Source organism: Belonocnema kinseyi, chromosome 4, assembly GCF_010883055.1.
Source record: "Belonocnema kinseyi isolate 2016_QV_RU_SX_M_011 chromosome 4, B_treatae_v1, whole genome shotgun sequence".
Taxonomy (NCBI): domain Eukaryota; kingdom Metazoa; phylum Arthropoda; class Insecta; order Hymenoptera; family Cynipidae; genus Belonocnema; species Belonocnema kinseyi.
In genome coordinates this window covers 138142047-138166748 of record NC_046660.1, presented here as the reverse complement: position 1 = coordinate 138166748, position 24702 = coordinate 138142047, and the positions used below count along the sequence as shown (strand labels likewise).

Here is a 24702-nt window from a genome sequence, read left to right as displayed (position 1 = left end):
TTCTTGTGTTTATTTTAGGCCTATATCTTTGAATTTACAATAAAAAGCGACTTGAACAAAGAAATTGTATGATCCTGAACGAAAGGGTTGTCGCGCTGCACCCGAGAGGAGCCGAAACCCCCGACGGGTCTCAAAGTCACGGGCGACGAAATGTCCCGTTGTCAGTCTTAGTTTGCGCTCCTCGGGCTATGCCAATTTCCTACCTCGCGTGTACTTCGCTTTTCTCCTACCCGTTTCGTGATCCTGGTTCATCGCCGAGTGCCTCATCGCCTCATTAATGAGGATCTTCTCGCTCACCTACGACAGCCCTCATTGGGGCTCGACGCCCCCGCCTCGACTTGCCCAGTCCACTCGATGACCGACTTAGACTACGAATCATTGTGAGTGGTAATAAATGCTATTACTTTACTTGGACTCTTTTATTGTTTACCCTGATCCTCAGCGTCCTAATCCCATTTTTCTCCTCTGTAGGCAATCCCGTCATAATATTAATTTCAAGAGGTTGTAAACAATCTCAAGGAATCTCGAAATTATTACTATAATTGTAATGGATTTTAAACATTTCCATGGATCTATGAAGAATTACAAGATCTTTCTATGATTTTTAAAATATTTAATGGATTCTTAAATCTTTCAAAGAACTTTATGAATTGCATTTTAATGAATTTAAAAATATTTTGTTTTATTTTTTAAACTTTTCAAACATTTTTTTTTAAATTGAAGGGATTTCAAGTAATTTTTATACTTTTATAATTTAAAACTTTTTCGTGATTCTCTCAGGACTTCAAAGTTATATTAGAATTTGAAGACTTTTCAAAACATTTATTACTATAAAAATATTTCATATCATTATAAGATATGTTATATAACATTGGCATAAAAGTGTACATGATCAATGGAATGAACGGGGAGGGATTTACGCCAAATCTATATCTTTCTTATACAAGAGATTTGGGGTGATAAAAAGACGGTTAGAAAACTGGCCATGTGGAATATAGATGACTCTCTATCACTACTGTTTAAAGTGAAAATTTACATCGAGTTATAAAATATGTTCACACTTTTTATTAGATTTTTTAATATTGTCAGTGTAATAGATAATTAAAATATAGTACGCCATTTCACATACTATTTCTGTTTCTAAAGAACATTTCAATATCTTGAGATATTCTATGGAAAAGAAAAAGAGTGCGGGATGCTTTTAAAGGGTCTTTATTTGGCGAATGCACAAAGACGAACGCGACTGCTTTACAAGAGACGGAGTAGAAAACTCGACGCACTTCGTCCAATCGTGTACGAGCATGCGCACTACAATAACAATAATAGGATGCGAAGATTGGAAAAGCACAAATGACAACAGCTTCCCTGCCTGAGAACTTCGCGCAAAACAAAATAAAAATCACAACGCTTTACGAATCAACACACCAAAAAATTTGATGTTTGTACACATCGAAATAATTCTTTTTTGTTCTCATTCCAAGACATACACGCAAAAAATAAAATCTGGATCTTTAGAACGCATTCGTGAACAAATCTGCACATTGCTTGTCTGATGACATGAATTTCGCGATCAAAACGTTATTTTCGACCAGTTCACGAATAAAATGAAACTTTACATCGATATGTTTCGTTCATTTATGAAACTCTGGGGGTTTCAACAATCGAATCGCACTCTGATTGTCGATAAACAAGCAAATTGCGCCAAAGCTGCCGCGATGTACTTAGATTCCATGGCACTCAGTATGACGGTTTTCTGTCTTTGACAACACCAAGTGATAGCTCCGTCACATAAAAAGAAAACAAAACCAGACGTCGAATGTCGCGCGTCAACATCTCTCCCCAAATCCGAGTCGTTAAAACCCGTCACAATGAAATTTGCACCTTTTTCTTCGTGAATAATACCGAGGCCGATCGAACCCGCCAGATATTTAATGATTTTTTTAACCGCGTTCCAATGACTCGCGTCGTGTTTTTCGAGAAACTTACTCACATTGTTTACAGCGTACAGGGTGTCGGGGCGCGTTACAATGGCGGAAAACATTAAAGAGCCGACGGCTTCGCGATAAGGCATGTTCTCGATCACGTTTTCATTCTTGGGTGCACACAAAACTTGAGTTGAATCCGCAGGGATGAATACTGGGTTCGCATTCTCTATTTTGAATTTTCTCACCATTTTTAATGCGTATGAACTTAGATGGAGAAACATTCTTCTGTTGAGCCTGTCGCGCATGAACTCCATTGCGACGAAACATGCTGAATCACCCAGCTTGATCTCAAACAATTCACTCAATGCGCCAAATACAATTTTTATTACAATCTTTTAGGGAACTCGTAAGCTTCACGTTCCAACATATAGCTGCTTGATTAAAGCCATACCATGCCTTCAATAATCGGCACACGTTGTTTTCACTCTTTTCACTGCGGATTCCTTGCGGCACCTCCATGAAAATCTCTTCCTGAAGATCAACATAGAGGAAAGCGGTTTTGATGTCGAACTTCGCCAATTCGAGGTCCAAATGCGTGACGAGAGCGAAAAAAATACGAAGGGAATCGTATCGTATCGGATCACTGGAGAAAAAGTTTCCTTATAATCAAGGCCTTCGACTTGACGAAAACCGCGGGCGCATAGTCGCGCTTTGTACTTCACTGAGTTACCTTTTTCGTCTCTAAGGACCTTAAACATCCACTTGGAATCGATGAGTTTCATATCGGGCATTCGAGAAACGAATTCCCACGTTGAGTTTTCACGATGCGAGTCGAGCTCGGCCTCGATCGCATGTTTCTATTCGCTAGATTCGAGGCCGTTGACAGCTTCTTCGTACGAAACCAAAGGATATTCCACCAAATTCTCTTGATAATATTGTAGCGCACGAATACTGCTTCTTTCGCGAAGATGGTACGGACGTGGTATTTCTCTCTGTGGTCTGACGTTTTGTCCATCTCTCGCTCCTATGACACTCTCGTTGCCATTCGGTCTCTTCTCTGCAAAGCCCAAAAATTCTGTATTATCATCGCCGTCGTTGAGAATCAGCTTGTTGTCATTCGAGTTTTCTTTTGGCGGCAGTACAAATTCTTCGTCACTTTAAAACCTCTCGCCCCATAAACTCCGACCGAAAATAAGTTTTTTCGTAATTTTGGAACGTACAACACATTTTCTACCTTCAAAGAAGTTCCCTCATATTTCACGAGTTTTCGGATTTTCACAGTTCCAATGCCACGCAATTCACATTCGCCATTGTCACCGAGCGTTACATACTCACCGGAGGTGTTGGAGAAATCCGTGAACCATTCGCGCCTGAAGGAAATGTGCCGGGAGCCCACCACCGTCGAGGAGCTACACGTGATTAACGTCCATCTTTTTCCAAGTATAATGAACTTTTTTATGACAGGAAAAAACATTCGATATTGGTCAAATCCTTCGCGTCTTTCTTCTAAAACTTTTTCGTATTTTTCGTTGCAAACGCCTACGTCGCGCCATCGTCTTCCAAGGATCTTGTCTCTGCCATCAATAGTCTTTCCTGGAGATTTTCTAGTGTCTGCCCCTCTGGATAGACACTGTCCCACGCGGTTTTTAGGGCGTTAAACCTTGAAGGCACACTTTCCAAGATTTTCGCCGTGATTGCTACGCTCGACACTGTTTCGCCGACATCATTCAGCTGCGCGGTTACGTTTTGTACTTTCGCGACGTGCTGATTTATCGTATCATTCGACTCCATTTGGTATTCATGGAAACGCTGCGTTATGATGAGTCTGTTCGTTTCCGATTTTTGTTCATGAATCAGAGCCAGCTTCGTCCATATCTCGCGACTCGATTTGCACGTCAAGACGCTTTCGACATGTGCCGGTTCCATGCTCGAAGAAATGAAATACATGGCTTTGGCGTCGTCTTTCTTCCAGGTCTTCAAAGCATTGTCGTTTTTCTCGGGTTTCACTGGCGCTCCATCGACATCATCGATAGCATGCGAGACAAGAATCGCTTTCACCTGAAACTTCCATACTTGGTAGTTTGAACTATTGAACTTGTCCATGTGTCGCGTTGAAATAAGATCGGCCATTTTTATTTTCAAACGAGACACTTCACGCGACGATAAATTCCGCCTCGCACAGAGTTCGTCTATTACGCTTTGCACGCGTAATCACTCTTTTAACAGCACGTTTTATTCTTTGCCATGAACCCGACAAACGTTCTCGTCCCATAACCTCTTGAGATTTTCTATAAAAAGAAAACGAGTGCGAGATGCTTTTAAAAGGTCCTTATTTGGCGAAGGCACAAAGACGACTACTTTGCAAGAGACGGAGTAGAAAACGCGACGCACCTCGACAATCCTGTACGAGCATGCGCACTACAATAATAATAGGACGCGAAGATTCGAAAAGCACAAATGACAACACAATATACCTAGGCGAAAGATTCAACGGAAAGAACTTGAAAAAGAACAGTTTCAAAAAACCTGTATCCTTCTGTAGACGATAATCTTTCATATGGCTAACTATCTACGAGGTGTGAAAATTAAGTAATGAGATTGATTCCATGAAAACCATATATTTAAAAGTTATTCTAAACATCTGCCATCCCCTTTAAAGTAGTCCCCTCTGGCAGCTATACAACGATTCCAGCGCGTTTTCCACGCTTCGTAACATTTCTGGCACGCTTCGACTGGGATGTCCGCGAGTACCCTCGTCACGGCCGCTTGGATGTTCGTAATCGAATCAAAATGGGTTCCTTTGATCACCAATTTTCTTGTAGGGAACAGAAAAAAGTCACAGGGTGACATATCGGGTGAATAAGGCGGCTGTTGCAACACAGCGATCCCTTTAGAGGCCAAATACTGGGACGCGTTGAGAGCGGTATGGCACGTCGCGTTGTCGTGATGAAGGATCCAGTTACGAACGATGTCTGGGCGCACCCTATTGACTCGTTTTTGTAATCTTTCGAGTACTTGGCGATAGTAGGCTTGATTTACGGTTTGCCCCGATTGAACAAATTCTTTGTGGACGATTCTACAGCTATCAAAAAAGGTAATAATCATCGTTTTCAGCTTCAACTCGCTCATGCGAGTTTTTTTCGGGCGAAGGGCATGCGGCGACAACTATTGTGCCATCGAAACACCTGGGCACGAGTAAGGGCACTATCACCATGCACTTTTACAATTTTAGCTTACGTTTCCGAAGCTGTTTTGCCCATTCTGGCGCAAAATTTTATCGCGACCCGTTGCTCTAGATTTCGTTTCTCCATTTTCGTGATGAACACCACCAATACACGTCTACTCAACACGACACAGCAGGCGAACTAAACAAGCTAGAGGGATGGTAAATATATCAATGGAAAGGGGAAGGATGCCGGGGAAGGAGAAGGGAATTTTAAGGTCTCAGGTTTGCCACAAACGCGGCAATAAAATCAGTCTCATTACTTGTCACACCTCATACAATAAGATAAAAATGAGGCTACTAATATTCGATTTAACCAACCTTCTACGGTAAATATAAATGTTACATATGCTATAGACACTGTGCTTCGTGAATGTCACGTTTTTCTAAACCTTATCAGATGATCCATTAGGAACTAGAACAATCAATGATTACCTCTCGCTGCATATTTCGCATTTGCGAAATACAAACAGATACCTACATGGCTCCTCCCACCATCACCCATCTCAAAAACAATCAGTCATCAACTCCCTTGTATATAGAGAGCTGTTTCTCAACAAACACAACATCCAAACCATATTTAAACCACCTGCGAAAATAGGACAACTGCTAAATAACCCTAAAGATAAAAAGGCACCCCTCAGTGATCCAGGAGTATATAATATCCCTTGTTCTTGTGCCAAAGTCTATATTGGAGAAACCGGGAGAGCGGTGAGCGAACGTATTAACCCTAGACTGGTAAACTGATCTGGCTCATCCTCTAATGGTGTACCGGGGTTCCGCTACAGCCCAAACTTGTACAGTGGCACAATGCTTTCTACGAGCAGTAAAACAACTTTAATATAACGAATTTTCTTCGTTTTTAGTGTAAAAAACAATGATAATAATAATATTCTCTTAATTTTTCAAAAAATGTTGAGTAATTTGGTGAATATAAAAAAAAAACTGAAATTCCGCAAAATTAAATTTTTTTATAAAAAATAACGTAGTTTTCAACAAATTGATATATATAAATATAAGACGGGATTTTAAAGAAAAATAATCTGACAAAGGGTAAAAATGTTAAAAATATTAGTAAAATTTATTATTAAAAATTCAGATTTATTATAAATAATGAAAAATTGTTATATACATTCAAAAATAAGGAAATGGTAATAAAAACATGTATATTTAATCTACAGAGGAGCAATGAGAGCACAGAACTGCAGTCAGGCTGCGCAATTGGTAGCGAGAAGCCATTTTCTGAAGAAAATTTGATCCTTATTATTTATTATGATTTCTTAACGGTTACATATATAAAGAAATTTATTTTTAAACTTTTAAATTACAAATTCATGCTTAAAACGTCTAAATGAAACGTTTATACTATCCGACTGAAATTTACTATTCCTCATTTTTTGCTATTTTTTAATTAGAAAAATTCTTTACACTTAGAATTTTGAAATTCATGCTTAAAACATCTATTTGAACCGATTTAATAAAAAAATGAAATTCACTTACCCACACAATTCTAGAACGTAAATGGTAAACCGGGGTGCAGCGCAACTCCACACGATATTCACTGCTGCACAGAACTCACACCCAACACTAACGCGTTCGCTCGTTGACAGAGGTTTACTGCCAAATAGTTGAAGTGAATTATGGTTCGGGTCCTAGACCAACCTGCACCTGCCCTTAGCCAGGAGCATACTTTAAACTTTAACTGGGATGTCGTGGAACATTTACCAGTCTAGGGTTAAGGAATATGAGAGTAAAGTCAGGCTCAAACAATTCACGCAATCAGCATTAGCATGTCGAAACAGGACATAACATTTTATTTGATGAAACAATAGTCATTGCAAAAACACACAACAAATTTACAAGAAAAGATAGATAAGCAATCGAAACCTTAAACCACCCTAATAACATAAATAGGGACAATGGATATAATACCAATCCGATTTGGCTTTCCGTTCTCCCGGATTAAAAAAAATGACTTGATTGGCCAATCAAGTTCGGCATCCTAGAGAGTACGTCTAAGAACAACATGACCTGATACCTGAATTTCAGGTCAGCCCTGAAGATGTGAACTGCAATGTTCACGAAACATCGGCAAACAATTCGTAGTTTTTTACATGAGTGAACCCGAAATATCTCTTTGTATCAAAATTAATCATCGTGAAAGCATAAAATTTATTAACCAATGATAAACTCTACTAGATCAGTTAAGCTCGTAATGCATTTATTGTTTTCCATAAAACCCGGAATTGATAGAGGACGTTAAAATTTACAAAAATTTAATGAAGTTGCTGCGATTTTCACTACAACTTCTGATGGAGATATCCCGGAATCCTATGTAAATATACATAGTGAACGAACAATAAATGTTGAATTTGTCAGCTCTATGGATCTAAACGTTGAACCTTATATTTATCCATTATTTTAATCGCATGGTATACAAGTTTGGAAGGACAGCATACCATGTGTTAACAGACGAGGACGAGTCTCACGAGCTGCATATATTAAATATAGAATGGCAACTAGAGAGCATAATGTATTTTTGATAAGTGGACGATTGTTTTGAACAATGGGTTGTCGATAATTATGTGAAAATCGAAAAGAATAGGATGAATTATTGCAGATTAAATAAAAAAACACGTCGCGCTAATACTTGTCAGGATTAGTTGATCATTTACAACAAAGATAAAATGATGCAATGGTAATTGTAAGGAAATTCGATAAGCCAGATTTTTTTATAACTATGAAATGCAATCCAAACTGGGCTGAAATTAAAGATAATTTATTACATGGTCAGGCAGTATTTGATATACCAGACATTGTTTCACGAGTTTTTAATGCAAAAAAAGGTGAATTAATTAACATTATAGTGAAACAACACTTCTTTGGCGTAGTACAAGCATATGTATATGTTGTGGAGTATCAAAAACGTGGATTACCTCATGTTCATTTGTTATTAAAGTTAAAACAAAATAGTAAAATAACTACCCCTGATATTGTAGAAGAATATATTCCGGCAGAAATTCAAAATCGAGATACGGATCATGAACTTTATAAGATTTTTATGAAAAACATGATTCACGGTCCCTGTGGCGATTGGTGTAAAGATGATGAAGGTAAATGGAGTAAGCATTTTCGAAGAAAGTTTCAAGACGAGACCAAAATGGATGAAAAAGGATTTCCAACTTATCGTAGAAAATATACCGGTAATTATAATCGCCAAACTAGAGGAACGACTGATAATCAATTTGTAGTACCGTACAATGTTAGATCATTTAAATTCTTTAAATCGCATATTTATGTGGGAGTAGTTTCTAGCATAAAATCAGTCAAATATTTATAAAAATATATCTGAAAAAGTACATAATGCTGCTTCCGTCGTAGTTACTGCTGCCAGTAACAGTAAAAATGTTATTCCTCATGATGAAATTAAAAATGTAGTACGCATCCGATATGCCAGTCCTGTAAGCTAATCAATTGTTTTGATTTAAATGGACGTGATACTGATGCTCAGCAATATACGTCTTCTGAAATTCCGTCTTACTGCGTATTAAAAAACAGAGTGGATCAAAATGATTAATTTTGCAAAAACGAAAAATACAATTTATTGTTATTGGGCGGATGTACTCAGTTAGTCAGAATATAATAGAACTATTTCATCTCTCAATCACAATTGCTTTGATCTCCTTCTTGGAAGTACTACAATTATATGTCTTTGATAAATCTGTATTGCATAAAGTTAATTTAAATTACAAATCTGTTAACAACGTCCCTGGATATAAAGCATTCTTCATATAAATTTCCAAGATGGCAGCTAGACGTATAATGTGCATGGCGGGCAAAAACCCACAAAGGTTGACATCTAGAGTCCATGCACGAAACAGAACCTCAGAAGTTACAGCTATTGACTTTAATACAGGCTCAGAGAGTTATAGAGGGGAGGGAGAGAAAGAGAGAGAGAGGGGGAGGAAGAGAGGGAGATTATTATTATAAAATTATGTTGAATTTCTATTTCATTTCACGAGTGTAGTAGCGTGCAATTAATAACTTCATTTCTATGCAAAACCCTCAAAGGATAATTTTATATCTATTTCTTTACATTAATTATTTGCAACCACTAACAATATTTAAATTTGTATAACTTTATTAATTTTTTTAATTCCCGTCGTTTTCAATTCCTTTTGAATTAAACCGAAGGGCCTATGACAAAGCCACCGAACGTCTCCTCGGGTTGCGGACAAAGGGTCCCTGTATCAAAGATTCCTGCTGAATATAGTTATAATCATTAATAAGCAGTCGTGGATAATTGTCCAGGGATGTTCCCAAAAGAATAACCCCTAAGCGAAGGCGTAACAATCGTGCCGAATGTTGAATGTTACTTGAGCGAGGTGCCTTAAACGCTGACCCTAGGACACCTGCCGACCTCTCAGAGTAAGCAGTCTTATCCTTGCTTGCATGAGTCTACAAGAACGGAGAACCCTTTCCATAGCTGCTCGTGGGGACAACAATGACACCATCAAACCAAAAAAAAAGTTGTAAATGCGGTTCAATACGATCGAACGCGCAAAACACCCGACAATAGGTCGGCAAACAGTGCCGATTACCCTAAAGTTCCGGGTTCTTGAATAATTTAGGTAAAAACACGATGACAAACCGTCAAAATGCCCACATTGAGTGGACGAGCCAAGTCAACGATGACTTGCTAGACTTCTACGATACCAGCATTATCCCTGTTAGAGTAGGCTTTACGAAGCGTATGCATACTCTGTAGTGCCAGAAACACCCACAGCTTCAGCACGTTTCGCATGAGTCATTGTGAAATCAACGAACCTACCTCTTGCAAACTGGATATGTGCGCGGAGCGCTTCCTCAACCATAACATGAACAAGCTAAAGATGAAGATGAGGGAGCGACAATGAGACCAGTGATACTTTATTCAGTATGCTCTCGATCCCCATAATTTTCTGATCTGGTGATATTTTTTGTTATAAAATGTTGTCAATCCCTCCATATTCGGAATGCCCCATTTTTGCACGAAAAGTCGGAACGTCTAAAAAGTGTTAGAAAGTGTTCCCGATCCTTCCCTATTTTGTATACCCTTTTGAAATAATGAACTGGCCTAAAATTGTTAGAAAGTGTTGCCGATCCCTTCCTATTTTTCGATAACCTTTTGAAATACTGAACCAACCTGAAAAATGCCGAAATACCTTAAATTATTCAAGCTTTACCAACTCTTTTATGTTATCTATACCCCCTTTTAGTTCCGAAATAGCCTAAAGTTATTAAAGTTTTTTCGACACTTTATGTTCTCGATACCCATTTTTGTGCAAAAATACCCCAAAAATTATTCAAGGGCTACCAAACTTTTTTTTACATATACCCCTTTTTGTGCCGAAATACCCCAAAATGAATAAAGTGCTATCCACTCTTTTTATATTCTGTAACCATTTTTTGTTATCGAACTCAATGACTTAGTTTTCTTTATTACTATTTTGGGACCCTTTTCTGAGACCCTATAATGCCTTAACTTTTTCGATCTCCAGTATTTTCGATACCCCTGCCCAATAGTAAGTTACAAACCTAGTAATGCATATTATTTTTCATAAAAAATCTATTGAAAATTCGAGTTGAGGTACCTGTAGACCCTACCTACCTACATACCCGTCAACCCTAGAGTAGGCTGGGGCGAAAAACCAACATTGTGCGTCCAGGAAACGCCTTGGTGCGGAAAAGTGGCCCAGTCCAATCCGAAACTCAGCGCACTTTGAAATTTTGAAATCGGATAATATCTTCAGTCTGTTCTTTGAGGGTGAAATCTCGAAATTTCACTAAAAAACACTCAAATTTAAGGTTTTGCAAAAATGGGCTTAAAATCGATATCGATGCCTTCCAAGGGTGACTTTATGATGAAAAGTAATCAGAGGGTACTTAGAGGTCCGTACCGAGTCGCCACAGTCACCCCATGCCAAATCTCATGAGGGGGAAATGGCTGAAAATATGCGTATTTTCGAGTAAAACGCTTAAATAATTGTGCAGTTCCTGGGTCATGTCTGTCTACGAGCACACGAGCGTCTGTGCCACCTCTACACTGAAGCTGCCCCCCCCCGGTCGCCGATCGCTGGTCTCCTTCTCCCCTTCCCCTCCCTCTGGTCGAGCGTTGTCGAGACTTGTCAGAACCTGTCAATGGCTCTTACTGTCGGCTCACGCATAATGTTCGTTCATTCGCAGGTGCTAGTTGACGTCGTTATAGTTTCTTATTTTCATTGTCTCGTCGTTGGTTCTTTTGGTGGTAGAGATTCTGGCTCTGCATGCACTCCCCTCTTTGGTTTGTATGTCACAGCATGTGGAAACTTGCAAAGAGAGACTTTGTGCAGTGCCCTATATTTGGTCCTCCAAAAGATTTTGGTCCGAACGTTTTGCCCACGAGGGCTGACGTTCTGCGATGTTGTCAGGAGGTTCGAAGGAAAAAGGAATGTCTTTCAGAAAAAGACAAGGAGCCTTCGTTTGGAGACATTGCCGACGAAGTCCGTTCCAAACTAATAGTTATTTGGGAATCTGATTCTATCCCAACGGTCTCAGAGCAGCGCATTAAGGAATGTCTCACAAATCTTCATAAAAAATACACTACGTCGAAAAATTCATTGAAGAGTAAAACAACTTCTCAAAGTAATAAGGATGAGAAAATCGCCGCCTTTAAACAGTAGTGCTCTGAATTATTTAACATAGCCGCTTGTAAGTGCCTTGACTTGTCTAGGTGCTCCTGTCCCAAGGAAAAGAAGGTTCCAGCCGTAGAGCATGCCTTCTATCTTGACCAAAGAGGTAAAAGACTCATGGGAATCGCCAGCGTAGATGTCTCTGAAACAAAAACAATACATAAGAAAGCAGAACGTAATGCAAAAAGAGGCAGACTTGAACGGGGAGAGGGTGGGGAAAGTGTTCCTACTGCATCGGCCTCCACATCTTCCTCTACGATTGATATGGATATAGATTTAGATTCCTTCTTTGAGGAAGGTGAAGGTGATAATCTTCCTCCTGAAATTAAGGTAAAGGGCTTCTACCGATGATAACGATTTTCACGACATACCACGCAGACTTGTGCAGAGAAAATCATCGCAGACCAGACTTACTTACCTGAAGCAGCAGTAGTTGCTCAAAGATATGGTGGAGGAATCACGCCACGAGGATTCTATTCGTGGCTTATACATTGACAGCCTTCGGATTTATTAACGAGGAACACATATCTTTGGTGGCCGAACCAGGTTCTAAATACATAGGCCATGTCGTCACACCATCGAGCCATGCCCAAGATGAGTGTGATTCTATTTATAATTACGTAACAACAGAACTAAATGGAGGCTTCGATGCAGTGGTAGTTGTGGGCTGTGACGGTACAAATACGAATACGGCCTGGAAGGAAGGAATTATTCGTCTACTAGAGGAACGACTTGATCGTCCCTTGCAATGGGTTGTCTATTACATTTTAATGAGCAACCGTTCAGAAGTCTTTTCGTATTTATTGACGGACTTACCTCTGGTCCGAACAAATACTCAGGGCCAATAGGGGGACAACTTCCAACTTGTGAGACCCTCGATGTTGTAAAGTTTAAACAAGTTGAGTGTGACTTATATGAGATTGAGCCCACTGATCTCAGCTCAGATCGAAGGTATCTTTATGAGATATCAGATGCCATACGGTTCGGAGCGTGCTCTCCTGAGCTGGCATCCCGGAAGATAGGCCCCATCAACATGGCTCGCTGGCTAACAACTGCAAATAGAATTCTGAGATTATACATATAAAAAAAAATCCCCACAAAGAAACTGTAAGTATTAGTTGAATACTTACTCACAGTATACATACCTCAGTGGTTCTACATCAGACGGGATAAGTATATCGCTGATGTGAGTCGGCACTTCTTCCAAGCAATCAAATTGTCAAGGTTTCTTTCTCTGAAGTACCGAAATGTGGTAAACACTTCCATTCAAACAAACGGCTTTTCTGCCATGCCAGAAAATATATTTCTTGGAATGGTAACCGACCCTAGGCTTACTGTTCGCCAAGACGCACTCATCAAAATCCTGGTAGCAAAACATAAGCAACAGACAACTATTAGATACAATATTGTGCCAAAAATTAATTTTGGAGCTAATGATTACACAGAAATGATTGATTGAGAACATGCAGATGTTTCACTTACCGTACCTCCAGTTTTGATTCCTATAACAGAGGATGAACTTACCGCTAATCTATCTATGGCCGATGGCTTGGTACCAGATTCAAAGTGCGCTAAGTTTCGGATTGGACTGGGACACTTTTCCGCAACCAGGCGTTTCCTGGACGCACAATGTTGGTTCTTCGCCCCAGTCTACCCTAGAGCTAAAAAAATGTTTTAATCCTAGGGATGCAAACACTGTGTTTCAGCCCGCTCTACAAGTACCGAAAATCGAAGTTTCAATAGAGGAGCTATGAAAAATGATATAATTTAATATTATCGATACCTACTATTTTTGCATACCTTTTTCTTTTTCTTTTATGATAAAACATATCCCGTAATAACGTTATCGATTCCTGCTGTTTTCTATATCTTTTCATTAGAGCCCAAAATGGCCAAAATAATGACGTTTTCGATCCTTATCATTTTCAATAGACTTTTTAGCGATTGAAAGATTTCCCCCATTTTGCGTTTATTTTGTAAACTCCTTTTGAGTTTCTAAAACTCCCTTCTCGTACCCGACTTTAGAACCCCTTTGGTGTTTATTTTAGAAACCCACATTTGAGCTCATTTCCGAGAACCCCTTTTGAATATCTATGCTTGTGACCCCCTTTTATGTTTAGCGCTGTGAACCTCCTCTTTTTATTTCAAGCCCCTCACCTATTTGTCAAAAGGATCCCCCATAATTGTTGATCAAATGAGAACTCAGTGTCACGATTCATTATTATTGTACTGATTGATACTGGTTATATATTTCTTTCGTTAAGTTGTGTATTTTATATTCCCGTATGACGAACCCTTTTAACGTGTCAATAATAACTTTTGACTACAAAAAAATGGTAAATATTATCGTATTCCGTTATTGTATATTTTTGTTGTTGGTTTAAACCCTTGAAAATGTGCAATATCGATCCCTTCCTTTTTTAATTAAGCCATGTCTTGTACCCTACCATTGCGGTTTTATATTGTCGAGACTATTTTTTTGTTTGTTAACTATGCTTGAACTATAAATATTGACTTTTCTTAAATTTTGAATAAACTGACGTTAATTATTTTGCTCGAAATATGAGCTTTGTAATTACGTAACCATCTCATCTACGATTCTTAAGTTTAGGCTCAACTAGTAGTTTTTGTGTTCATCTTTTCTTTTGGATTATCGCGTGTTTTAAGTTAAGGTTTACCGTTTTAATTGAAGTCGGTTCAATTTACCTGATTAGGGTGCCCTGTGCGCTACTGAGAGACCATCTAATTTAATTTAATTTCTATTTGAAAAAGTAGCGTTCCAGCAAGTATAATAGAAAATAATTTATTTTATAATTTAGCATGTATTTCTATAAAAATGAGAACTAAAATTTCCTACATTATGCACATTGATTAAAATGTTTAGAGTTACACAGTTATTCAACATGAAACGTGAGAGGGCACCTATGCGAAGTCAAGTTATTTTATATATATATATATATATCACAATCAGCTAGTACTTATACGTGCAGTTCATTTTCAAATTACAATATATAACCTTATTAATTTACGATACTACAGTTCTTATTTGCAATCTAATGTGATTTCACTTCAGCTGACAATGTGAAAATAAAATGAAGGTTATTCTATTCGCAGTCGACTGTGAAATTTCTACGTAGGATGATGGAAACTATTCGATAGATAGCAGCTGTTCTTTAAAAATTTTTGTAATGGCTTTTTTGAGAACGATTGCGAACCAACGCATGTGCATATGTACGAATGGTATACATTTTCAGACAATATAAATCAAATTAATTATAAATTCGAGGTGGCCACTATTTGCATACTTGTCGCCTCCGGGCTTTCTCCTGTTTCTTCCGGTAAAAATTCGTGATTTCTTCAGGTTTCGAAAAATATGGTGTTTTTGAGAAACACACCATTTTTTCACATCTCATAAATTTCAAAATTCAATAAACTTCAGCAAACCTTTTTGCAAGAATTCTATTGGGTTTGAATCACATAATACGTTTAATAAGGAAATTTTCGTGTCTAATAGAGGAAAATATAGAGATGTATTTTATTACATAGAAAAATCGATTTTCAATTAAGGGCATGTAATACTTACAGTTTCCCCGGCTTTTTTCCACAAAAATGAAAATGTTTAAAAACTGAATTCGGAGATGCTATAAAATATCATAACGGACGTCCTCGGCCTCTTTTTTGAAGAATAATAAGAAAAAAAAATTATTGTGCTAAATAAAAATTTTATGCATATGCATTATTTTGAGGTTACGTCGTTTTCCATCTCTGTCTTTTCGATAATCTGGAAATTATTTATGAAATAAACTTTTTTGATTGCCTGAAAACAAGGTTCGTTCCGGGAGATTAGTTACTATGTTTATTTGTAAGTCCAAAGTTTTCGGCCAAAAATATTGTGTAGTTTGGAAGTAACGCTCAGGTGAATTGTAACAAACATAACCTCGAAATATACATGAATGTTGTTAGGAATATCAAAAATGTTTTGATAAAAAAACACAAAAGTGTGTGGTGACGTCTGTTAGCATGTTCGCTGTTTCACAAGCGCAATGCAAATTAATCACATTTTGCTAAATTAAAACTTTTTTGAATTAACCCACAAAAAGGGTGTAGGGACGTCCGTTAGCATGTTCGCTATTATTTCTCAACTTTTTAAGACAAAATATTTATTATTCTAGAAAAAAGCCGGGTGAATCTAAAACTGGTAAAATCGACAATTTTCTAAGTATCACATGCTTGATACATATTGTTGATACCATCACCAGCGTGCCGATGTTAAATTTGGTATGCAGATAACTCTGTCTATTAGTGTTTTGCTAATAAGTAGGGTCCTATTTTTTCGCAAATTATTTACTTTTTTTCACGAATTAATTAAAAATCGCGAGAAAGTATTGTCTAAAAAATAAACTGCGGGGCCACTGGGCCATCAATTGTAGTGTGTATGACGCAGCGAGAACTTTAGCGATTGCAACCCATAAAACAAAACCAATGGCTGATCATAATACCAAAAGACGCATACGTAAACTCAGCACACAGTAAGCATGGGCAAGACAGTAAGCGTACCGCATTCAGTATAAGAATAACTATATAACATCTGGCAGGAAGTGTAAGGCCAGGATCTGGCAAGAATATCTGACAAGAATATCACAGCCTAGGAAAAGAAATGCTACGACACTTTTGGAAAAACGTAGGGGGCGGTCATCCTTGGGGCACTCCATGTCCTCGAGACTTTTGAAAGATCTCTGATCTCACGGTCATGAGACGTGGTAACAGCTGAAACGTTGCTGCGATTTCAGCTAGAGTGTGTGCAATTTTTTAGAATCAGAGACTAGAGACAGAGAGAGAGAGAGAGAGAGAGTTGTATCGTGACCGTGAGATAAGCGTTTACAGTCTGCGATGGACTCCATACGAGGAGCCGGCTAAATTCTCGTGCACCCTGATGCCACGGAGAGAACCAAGGACAATGGCCTATTCTGCATTTTTCCATTTTCCATTTTTCACAGAATATCATGGTTATACGGAACATTGTTCGTTGTCGATGTCAAGAAGAACTAAGTCAAATCTCGAGTGCGTGACAGAAACAATTTTCGAGGTAAGGCATACTTAGTTAGTACCGCATTGTGCCTTTGGATGTACTAAATTCACGCGGGAGTTGTACAGCCAGACTGTGTGTGGTATAGGTGTTCGAGATTTGCATAACATGCTCTGCAGCTATTCTCGGGAGTGTCTGGACGCGAAATGAGGCGACGGTGTGCTATAGTGGAAATGACACAATTTTAGCAAGCCAAAATAAAACCTTTCGTGAACTTATTCAATCCAGGTGATTTAAAGAAAGAAAATGTTAGCTCAAGCGAGATCGACTGAATCTTTGCATCTCTGTTGAAGATGCCGTGCATCCTCTTGCCGATGACTTATTGTAATACGGGAAATACTAGCCACTACGGAAATTTATTAGATTATTATTAATTTTCTTTAATTTACTATTGAAATTAAATATATACTGCAACTTATCAAACATTACGCACTAACCTTTTAAAGGATCCTGTTTTGTATTTTTTGCAAAAATGAGCTGACTATACGCCGCTTGGTAACCTAAATTATCATCAATTTCTGGAAACATCTGCTCTTCACTTAATATTTGATCTTCTTGTGGAGATTCAAGTAATTCCACTAAAGAAACTAAAAGCTTAGAGTAATAAGCATTATAAGGAGTTTCAAGCATCGCCGGAAAATTTACGAGCAAATTTGAGAATCCAAACACCGCTACTTTTCGCTCAATTTCACCAGACACTTTTTGTAAATCTGTGATGATAATTTTTTCTAAAACCATTCCGAACATTCTGAAAAGTAAAAGAAATTAAAGGGTTATTTTTCGATGAACCAGTAACATTTTAAGAAATTATTGAGTTTAAATGCTGGTTAATTAAGAAACATAAAAGAATATCTTAGAATCAATCAAAAATGAACTCGAAGAATTATAAACTATCAAAGAACCCCGAAAAAATGGATGGAAAAGGACTTTCGGTGAAAATAACTTATTAAGACTTTTGAAAAGCATCGAATGAAGTATCATTAACCTGAATCCCCCCCCCCTCCCCATTTTACGGAAAGGCTTTTTCCATAAATTGTGTGCGATATCCTTTGGAAAAATCCAGAGAAGAATAGTTTCTTTAAAAATAAATAAAAGTTGAATACAAAGGGAAGATCCAAAGCCAGGTCTTTGAGATTGCCGGTCTGATGCTCTTACCTACTAAGCTACGGAAAGAGGAGACGAAATTCTTCAGAACTCTTACAAGTTGAATTCCGACGGAATTCCTTATGCTAGTAAGATTATTTCTTCAAACATTCGTATTTTTCATATTTTTTAATGATATGGTTTTGACCAGATAAAATTTATTAAATGATTTGATTTTAATTGTTTTTTGTTTATTGGTCTATAACAAATTTTTTAAAAAGATTTTTATTTATAAATTGTAAAAACATTGCTCTCAAGTTTAAGCTCTTAAACTTGAGAGTAATTTATTCATAATTTAGAAATAAAAATCAATATTAAACAAATATTTATTTTATTACAGTTGACAAAAAAAAATACCATCAAATTATTGTTTCGAAAAATTTGATAAAATGTGCAAAAGTTATCTTTGTATAATTCAATAATTTGTTTTAAAAGTTTGACGGAAATTTGTTTTTGTTTGTAAAAGAGATACTTTTTAAAACCTTTTTTAATTATCAGGCAGGAATAGAAGGAGTTTTATATCTCTTTAATGTGACTTTAAACCTTTTAGTAGTCCACGCAGTACGCGACTACAAATAGAGAGTTTTTTGCTCCACCAACTCTACAAATTATATTAGGTTATTTTTTTCAATAAAAATGATTTCCTCTTTTATCTTCTTTTTGGGGAGGCTTATAAGTTATTATTTCAGAAATCGGCTTTCGTAATCTTAAAGGACTGCAATAATCAATTTTTAGATTATGAAAACTTCTGTACAAATCAGTAAAGAAGGCTGCTGAAAGCCTTCTCTACTGCTTTGTACAGAAACGCTCGTTTTCCCACTTCTTCTTATTTGTAGATCATTTTAAAAAGAGGGTCTCGTCCAATTTGCGTCTATATGTGCGATAACCCTAATAATTCTGTTGTAAAGACATTCGAGATTCAGTATTCCGCGACCACTTTGATGTTGTGAGATGTAAAGTTGTGAGACAAAAGACTTCAGGTACATGCTTTTGTTTATATGCATAAACTTTCTTGACCCGATATCGACGTATCTGAGCTCGTCCTTCGTACACGGAACAACTCCAATTGAATAAAGTATTGCGCAGACGGCATGCATGTTCGATGCAGATACTCTGTTCATCGCCGACAGTTCGGAAGACCCAATCCGTCGGATGAGACCTTTGTATCAGCATCGGAGAGTACCCTCTATAGATGCTACATCCTTAATGCGGCTCTGTTGCAAGTACCAAGAATTTTGTCGATGAGCTCAGGGTCTTGCGGGATGCCATTAGGTTTCCTTTGCTTCAAGTAAACCTTGGCCCATTTTTCTATCCCAAACTACATTTCAATCTTCCGATCGTATTTCTCGACAATCTCTAAAGATAGATCTAGTTGTTTTTTATTTTTAGCATAGATATTGTGATCATCCACGCGAAATAGATAAGTGACCTTATCCTTTTTATTTCCAGGTTTGCCGCAGAAGTACCTTTCGGAATTTTGAAGTACGAAAGATATGGGAAATAATGTAAGACAAAAGAGGAGAAGTCTAACGGTGTCACCCTGAAAGTTACCTTTCTGAAAGGTGACATTGTTAATTATCACACGATGTTTTCCGGTGAGATAGTAAATTTGGTTTTCGAAAACAGCCTCAATCTTTTGATGCCACTCACGATGTGTGGATGAATATTTCACCTTTCGACAATAAAAAATAATAAGTCTATTGGAAGCTGGTTTAAAAGCTTTCCGGTAATCAATCCATTCCATCGATAGGTAGCGCTCGTAGGATGCTGCGTCTTTGCAGACACATCTCTCGCCACGCCGGTCCGATTTTCCGGACAATCCGGTCATTAAGGATAGCTGCGAAGAACCTATACGGTGTTGATACAAGTGATCGATCTGTAATTCTTAAAGTCAGCACAGTTGCTCATCTTCGGCTGAAGAATTGTGCGCCCTTCCACCAACCACTCCGAAATAGGCTCTTCCGACTTTAGATACGAGGTGGAAAAACGGGCCGCTGGTAGGTGGATGGAAGCTTCTTCGATGAAAAGGTATTGAGCTTCCTTGAAGCTATTTATGTTCTCTGAGTCTTCTATCAGTGGATTCTGGACTTCGTAAACTTTTTTCAAAATGCTCCGACCTCCTCTCGTTTGGTCGGGCAGTCGATAGTAAATGGAAGATCTTGGAAAAATCGATATGGGTAAACAATTTTTTACTTTTTCTTACCCACCCCTCCTTCCGCTCTCGACTTCTCCTATCGTACCTTAGTACTGGGATCCTCTATCCGTAACCCGCGGATGCGTTCAGTGGCTTTCTTTTGGACTTTCGATTACGAAAGAAGAGATGAATAACAAAGGAGCATTCTTTTACAAATCCGCGAAGCAGACGACAGACAATTTGCCTGAATTTCAAAGTCAGCAGTGAAGAAAGTACATTACTCTATCTAGATGCGTCACATCTGAAAGCCCAAATATAGAAAGCAGAGGTTAAGAAATTCTGGCAACAGTCACTCGACAAGAAAATGAAAGGAAAATTTTACAAAAATGTAGAACATCTGTTTTTTTGGAAGCCGCTTACGTTTGATTTCCTTAGATTATGAGGACTTAATTCCGATACAGAGGGTTTCGTTTTCGCATTCCAGGATTGTTTCATTTCCTCCTCAATATGTCGTGACTGCATTTCATGTCAACAGATTCCCAGAGATAAGTGCAAAGCGTAAAAGGCACGTTGAACACATATGATCTGGATGTATCACTCACGCTAGAACGACGTAACTTTACATTCATAATACGGCCCTAACAGGGCTTCACTACCATTTTTGTTGTTCTTACGGTGTTGTCCACAACCGTACCATGTTGAATGTTGTAAGAAGATAGAGTGAATTGTCCAAAACGAGAAGTACCAAATTTTCCGGAACTATGATTATCGGACAGCAATTTCCATTGCATACTCGTGGCCTGACATTGTTCTCCAAGTCTTCGAAAAAAAAACTATATTCGTGATCTAATTCTCGGCTCCGGCCAACTACAACACCACTGCCAAGAAGAACGAAAATCAGGAGTTATTAGGATCTTAACCCTGCGTAGACCACGTGAGATAGAGTTTGAACGTGGACCACGCAGGGTCTACGCGCACCCCACTCATTTTTGCGCTGCAATTATAGCTTCTTGCTTGCTTCTGGGAAAGGGGTAAAGCAAAATATAGTTAGTGAAAACGGAAAAATATTTTTATTATTTCTTTCACAAGCACAAAATTGCAATCGGTAAACATGTATCGAGAATTCAGTCTTGAGAAATCAAACTTCGCAAGCCTACTTGCATTATGAAGAATAATAAGAAATCCGCAACTTCCAATCACCTACGTCTCGAGCACTAATGAGTAGGAAGATACTAGAGGCCACACAGCACCTAGAAGCAAGGGGGCGCAATTGTAGAAGCAAAAGAAATTGCTGGGGTCCGTGTAGACCACACGTGGTCCACGTAGATTTGAAAGGAAGTTGCAGCGACTGTACCTAAAATATTCGGTTGAAGCAATTGTCCTAGTGATTGGTGATCTCGAAGGTGCAAAAATATCACTGGTTTGTAACCTCGAAGCCACATTTGCATGCCAAAAACATGCCAAGACGCATGAGTGATGGATGCAGAAAGCTGTCATTCTTGGGTCGCTTCGTGTCTTCAAGACACAAGAGTGTTTTGCCAACCTGTCGTTCAGATTTTGTTGTTCCCTGTAACCATCTATCTCACAATCGTGAAACGTGTCAATGGGTTTTATCTACTGCGGCTCTACTGGAACCCGGTATCGTTTTCATAGATTGTAATTTCTCCCGGTGGGCCCTGTGGTCGTTGTTGGAGCTTTTCACGTTTGGTTACAGCTAAAATTTTACGCCATTTCACTGGGAGCGAGAACTATTTGATAATCCGCAAAAAAGCAAACAAACAATCCTTTAGTAAAAAGTTGTGCGAAGCTTAGTTTGGTCGCCAAGAAGCCTCAAAGTTAGACCTAATCAACCAATCAAGAGCGAGCTTCGAGCTTTAGCGACCACTTGTGCTTGTCCTAAACATTAAAATATTGTGAGCGTACAAGTGGTCGCTAAGGCTCGCTCCTCATTGGTTGATTAGGTTCAACTTTCAAGCTTTTTGCGCCCAAACTAAGCTTCGCACAACTTTCTGCTAAAGGACTTTTTTGTTTATTTTTCTATGCACTATCACATAGTATATGGGGTTGTATTTGTGGTGGGGCACTCTGTATACATATTGTGACGAGGTATTTCTTGACCCCGCACAAAGATATTGAAATTTTATTGATTCACTGTCAATCACTGGGGGGACTGAGGTTTAAGTAACGAATGAAACGTAGAGTCTCAATACTGGCCGAGAATATAAGAGTTCTGCGGCTGGTATTTAACAAGACTCTAATACAATCTGAAAAATCTCACTTATGGTATTTTTAATTAATTCGCTTGGGCTCAATAAAAATTTAAAAACTCTAAACAAACATGAGCTTAGAATATAAGAGTTTCATGGTTGATATATGATAAAATCTATTTGTTCTATTTGGTTCTTTCAATGTTAATCGCTGCAAAAATAAAATAAAAATTAAATGGAAGTTAGATTAAATTAGAACAAACTATCAGTTAGAAAACTGAATATCTGTAAGATTGCAGCTGCTTGACAGGTAGTATTTGACATGCTTAGTTGAAGAGATTCCCGTTCGTACGAAAGTGCTGGGAAACACAGGATAAAGTGCACATGTGGGAATATCAGCGGCCAGCGCACGACCAGTGCGGATTGGCGAAACTCGGATTTTGATGGAGCGCCAACACGCTGCATGAAGCCGATCTGGCAATTGTCTCACTTCCTTGTGACTCATGAGACATGAGACGGTTAACGGAGACGCCACTCTGAAATATATTAGTTACTCGAGCACAAAGCATGAGCATTGCCTCGAAGCCGTTCAATAGAAGGGAAATTGTGGTTTAACTGAAAATAGGAAAATTACCATGAGAAAAAACACCCGAAGATAAAGGAAGTTGCAAGTATAAAAGCCGTTAATTAATCAAAGTCGTCACTTTGACTACGCCTTAAGTAAAAATAAAATCGTTAGATTAGCCTAAGTGATCAATTGGACCACGTCAAATCAAACACCCTAAAATGGTGTCGATTGAGCCATAGTGTCGTAAACGCGAAATTGGGATACCGTCTCTCAATTATTTGAACTAATGTAACTTATCCAATCTATCAAGCAAGCTAGCCGCCCATTAACTTAATTAAGTTCGGTAAGTGTTTTAAACTAAGTATCCTTTCTTGTAAATTCTTTAAATATAATAAGATTGCAATTTTGCCAAATTAAAGGCTCGATGCAAAAAAAAAAAAATCCTACACGTCTGGTCAGATTCAGATTAAAAGACTTTGTGCACACCTTTACTCAAAACATATCATTGAATTTCACAATTGGATCAATTAAGAAGACGATATTAATATCATACGCGGCCAGACCCTACAAAAATAAACAGTTATTTTTGTTACAAATAACTGTAAGTATAAATCGATAGAGAAATAAATACTTACTGCGACTGAATTTGATCGATGATGGTAACTAAATTAATAGCACCATATTTCAGGATGTAGTACGCGAAAAATACAATCAGACCTTTTACAAATTTCACGGTCTTGGTTGATGAAAGTCGTTGGAACAGTAACAAGAAAACCTGCTTCATGTACGGATGTAAAGCATCACTGAAAATTATAATAACAAAATCATCCACTATAAAAAATTAATTATAGAAATGTTTGAGACATTGTTCATGTGCAATTATAGTTAAATTTCAAGGATGGTTCTCCAAAAGGGCATAAGCGCCACTATGTCAATGTTTTAGGAGACAAAAAAAGTTAACATTAATTTATAATTGCGGGGTGGAAAGTAACAAAATGAGGAATAAATCTGAAAACTATTTTTACTTTTTTTTTGAGATTCGGAAGATAGCCAATAAGGCTATTAAAAACCACCTTCGCTTTTCTGCACTGATTGGGAGAAGCGATTCAATAACTCAAGGACATTGTAATATTTAAAATATTACTAATTGAAGGATCCGCTGTCTAAATCTGTTTACCGACATTTCAGAAGATGTTTTTGTTCATTTACTAGAGAAAAATAATACACGTTAGTTTTATAACATTTGAATCAAAATTGAACGTCATATGGCAACTAAAGGATGAGAAGCGTCGTTCACCTTCATTTTAACAGCGATCTCTAGACCACATCGAAAATGACGTAAATGTAGCCACAAAAAACTTTTTACACACACATACACTCAACTGCGCTTAAACTGGAATGGGTCTCACTGGCCTATTCTATGAGTAAACTGAGCTGATGCGAGAAAAAGCACGGATTTCCCATAAGGCACCATAAGTAGTTAACAAGTTTATACCGCGGACATATGCTCTAGATACCAAAACGCGATTTTCGAAAATCCAGTAAAAAAAAAGTAAAAAGAATTTTGCCGCTTGGCTTGCGGGACATTGACTTCATATAAAAAATGTTGCAAAAAACACAAATAAAATCAATTTAAAAAAAAGTCAGTTAACAAGTTTAGAACACGGACCCTTCAATTTATATATCAATTTCAATTCACTTTCAAT

At 37.9% G+C, this 24702-nt stretch overlaps 1 protein-coding gene across 3 annotated transcripts in view; it reads right to left on the bottom strand.

Moving 5' to 3' along the window:
* LOC117171173 (exportin-2) overlaps positions 1–24702 on the bottom strand; it is a 278471-nt gene that overhangs the window by 15405 nt on the left and 238364 nt on the right. For all 3 annotated transcript variants that reach the window (XM_033358237.1, XM_033358239.1, XM_033358238.1), the window contains 2 exons: positions 23632–23799; positions 17382–17692 (listed from right to left, as the gene is read on the bottom strand). In XM_033358237.1, coding sequence (XP_033214128.1) covers positions 17382–17692; positions 23632–23799 — 479 coding nt within the window. The remainder of the gene's footprint in view (positions 1–17381; positions 17693–23631; positions 23800–24702) is intronic.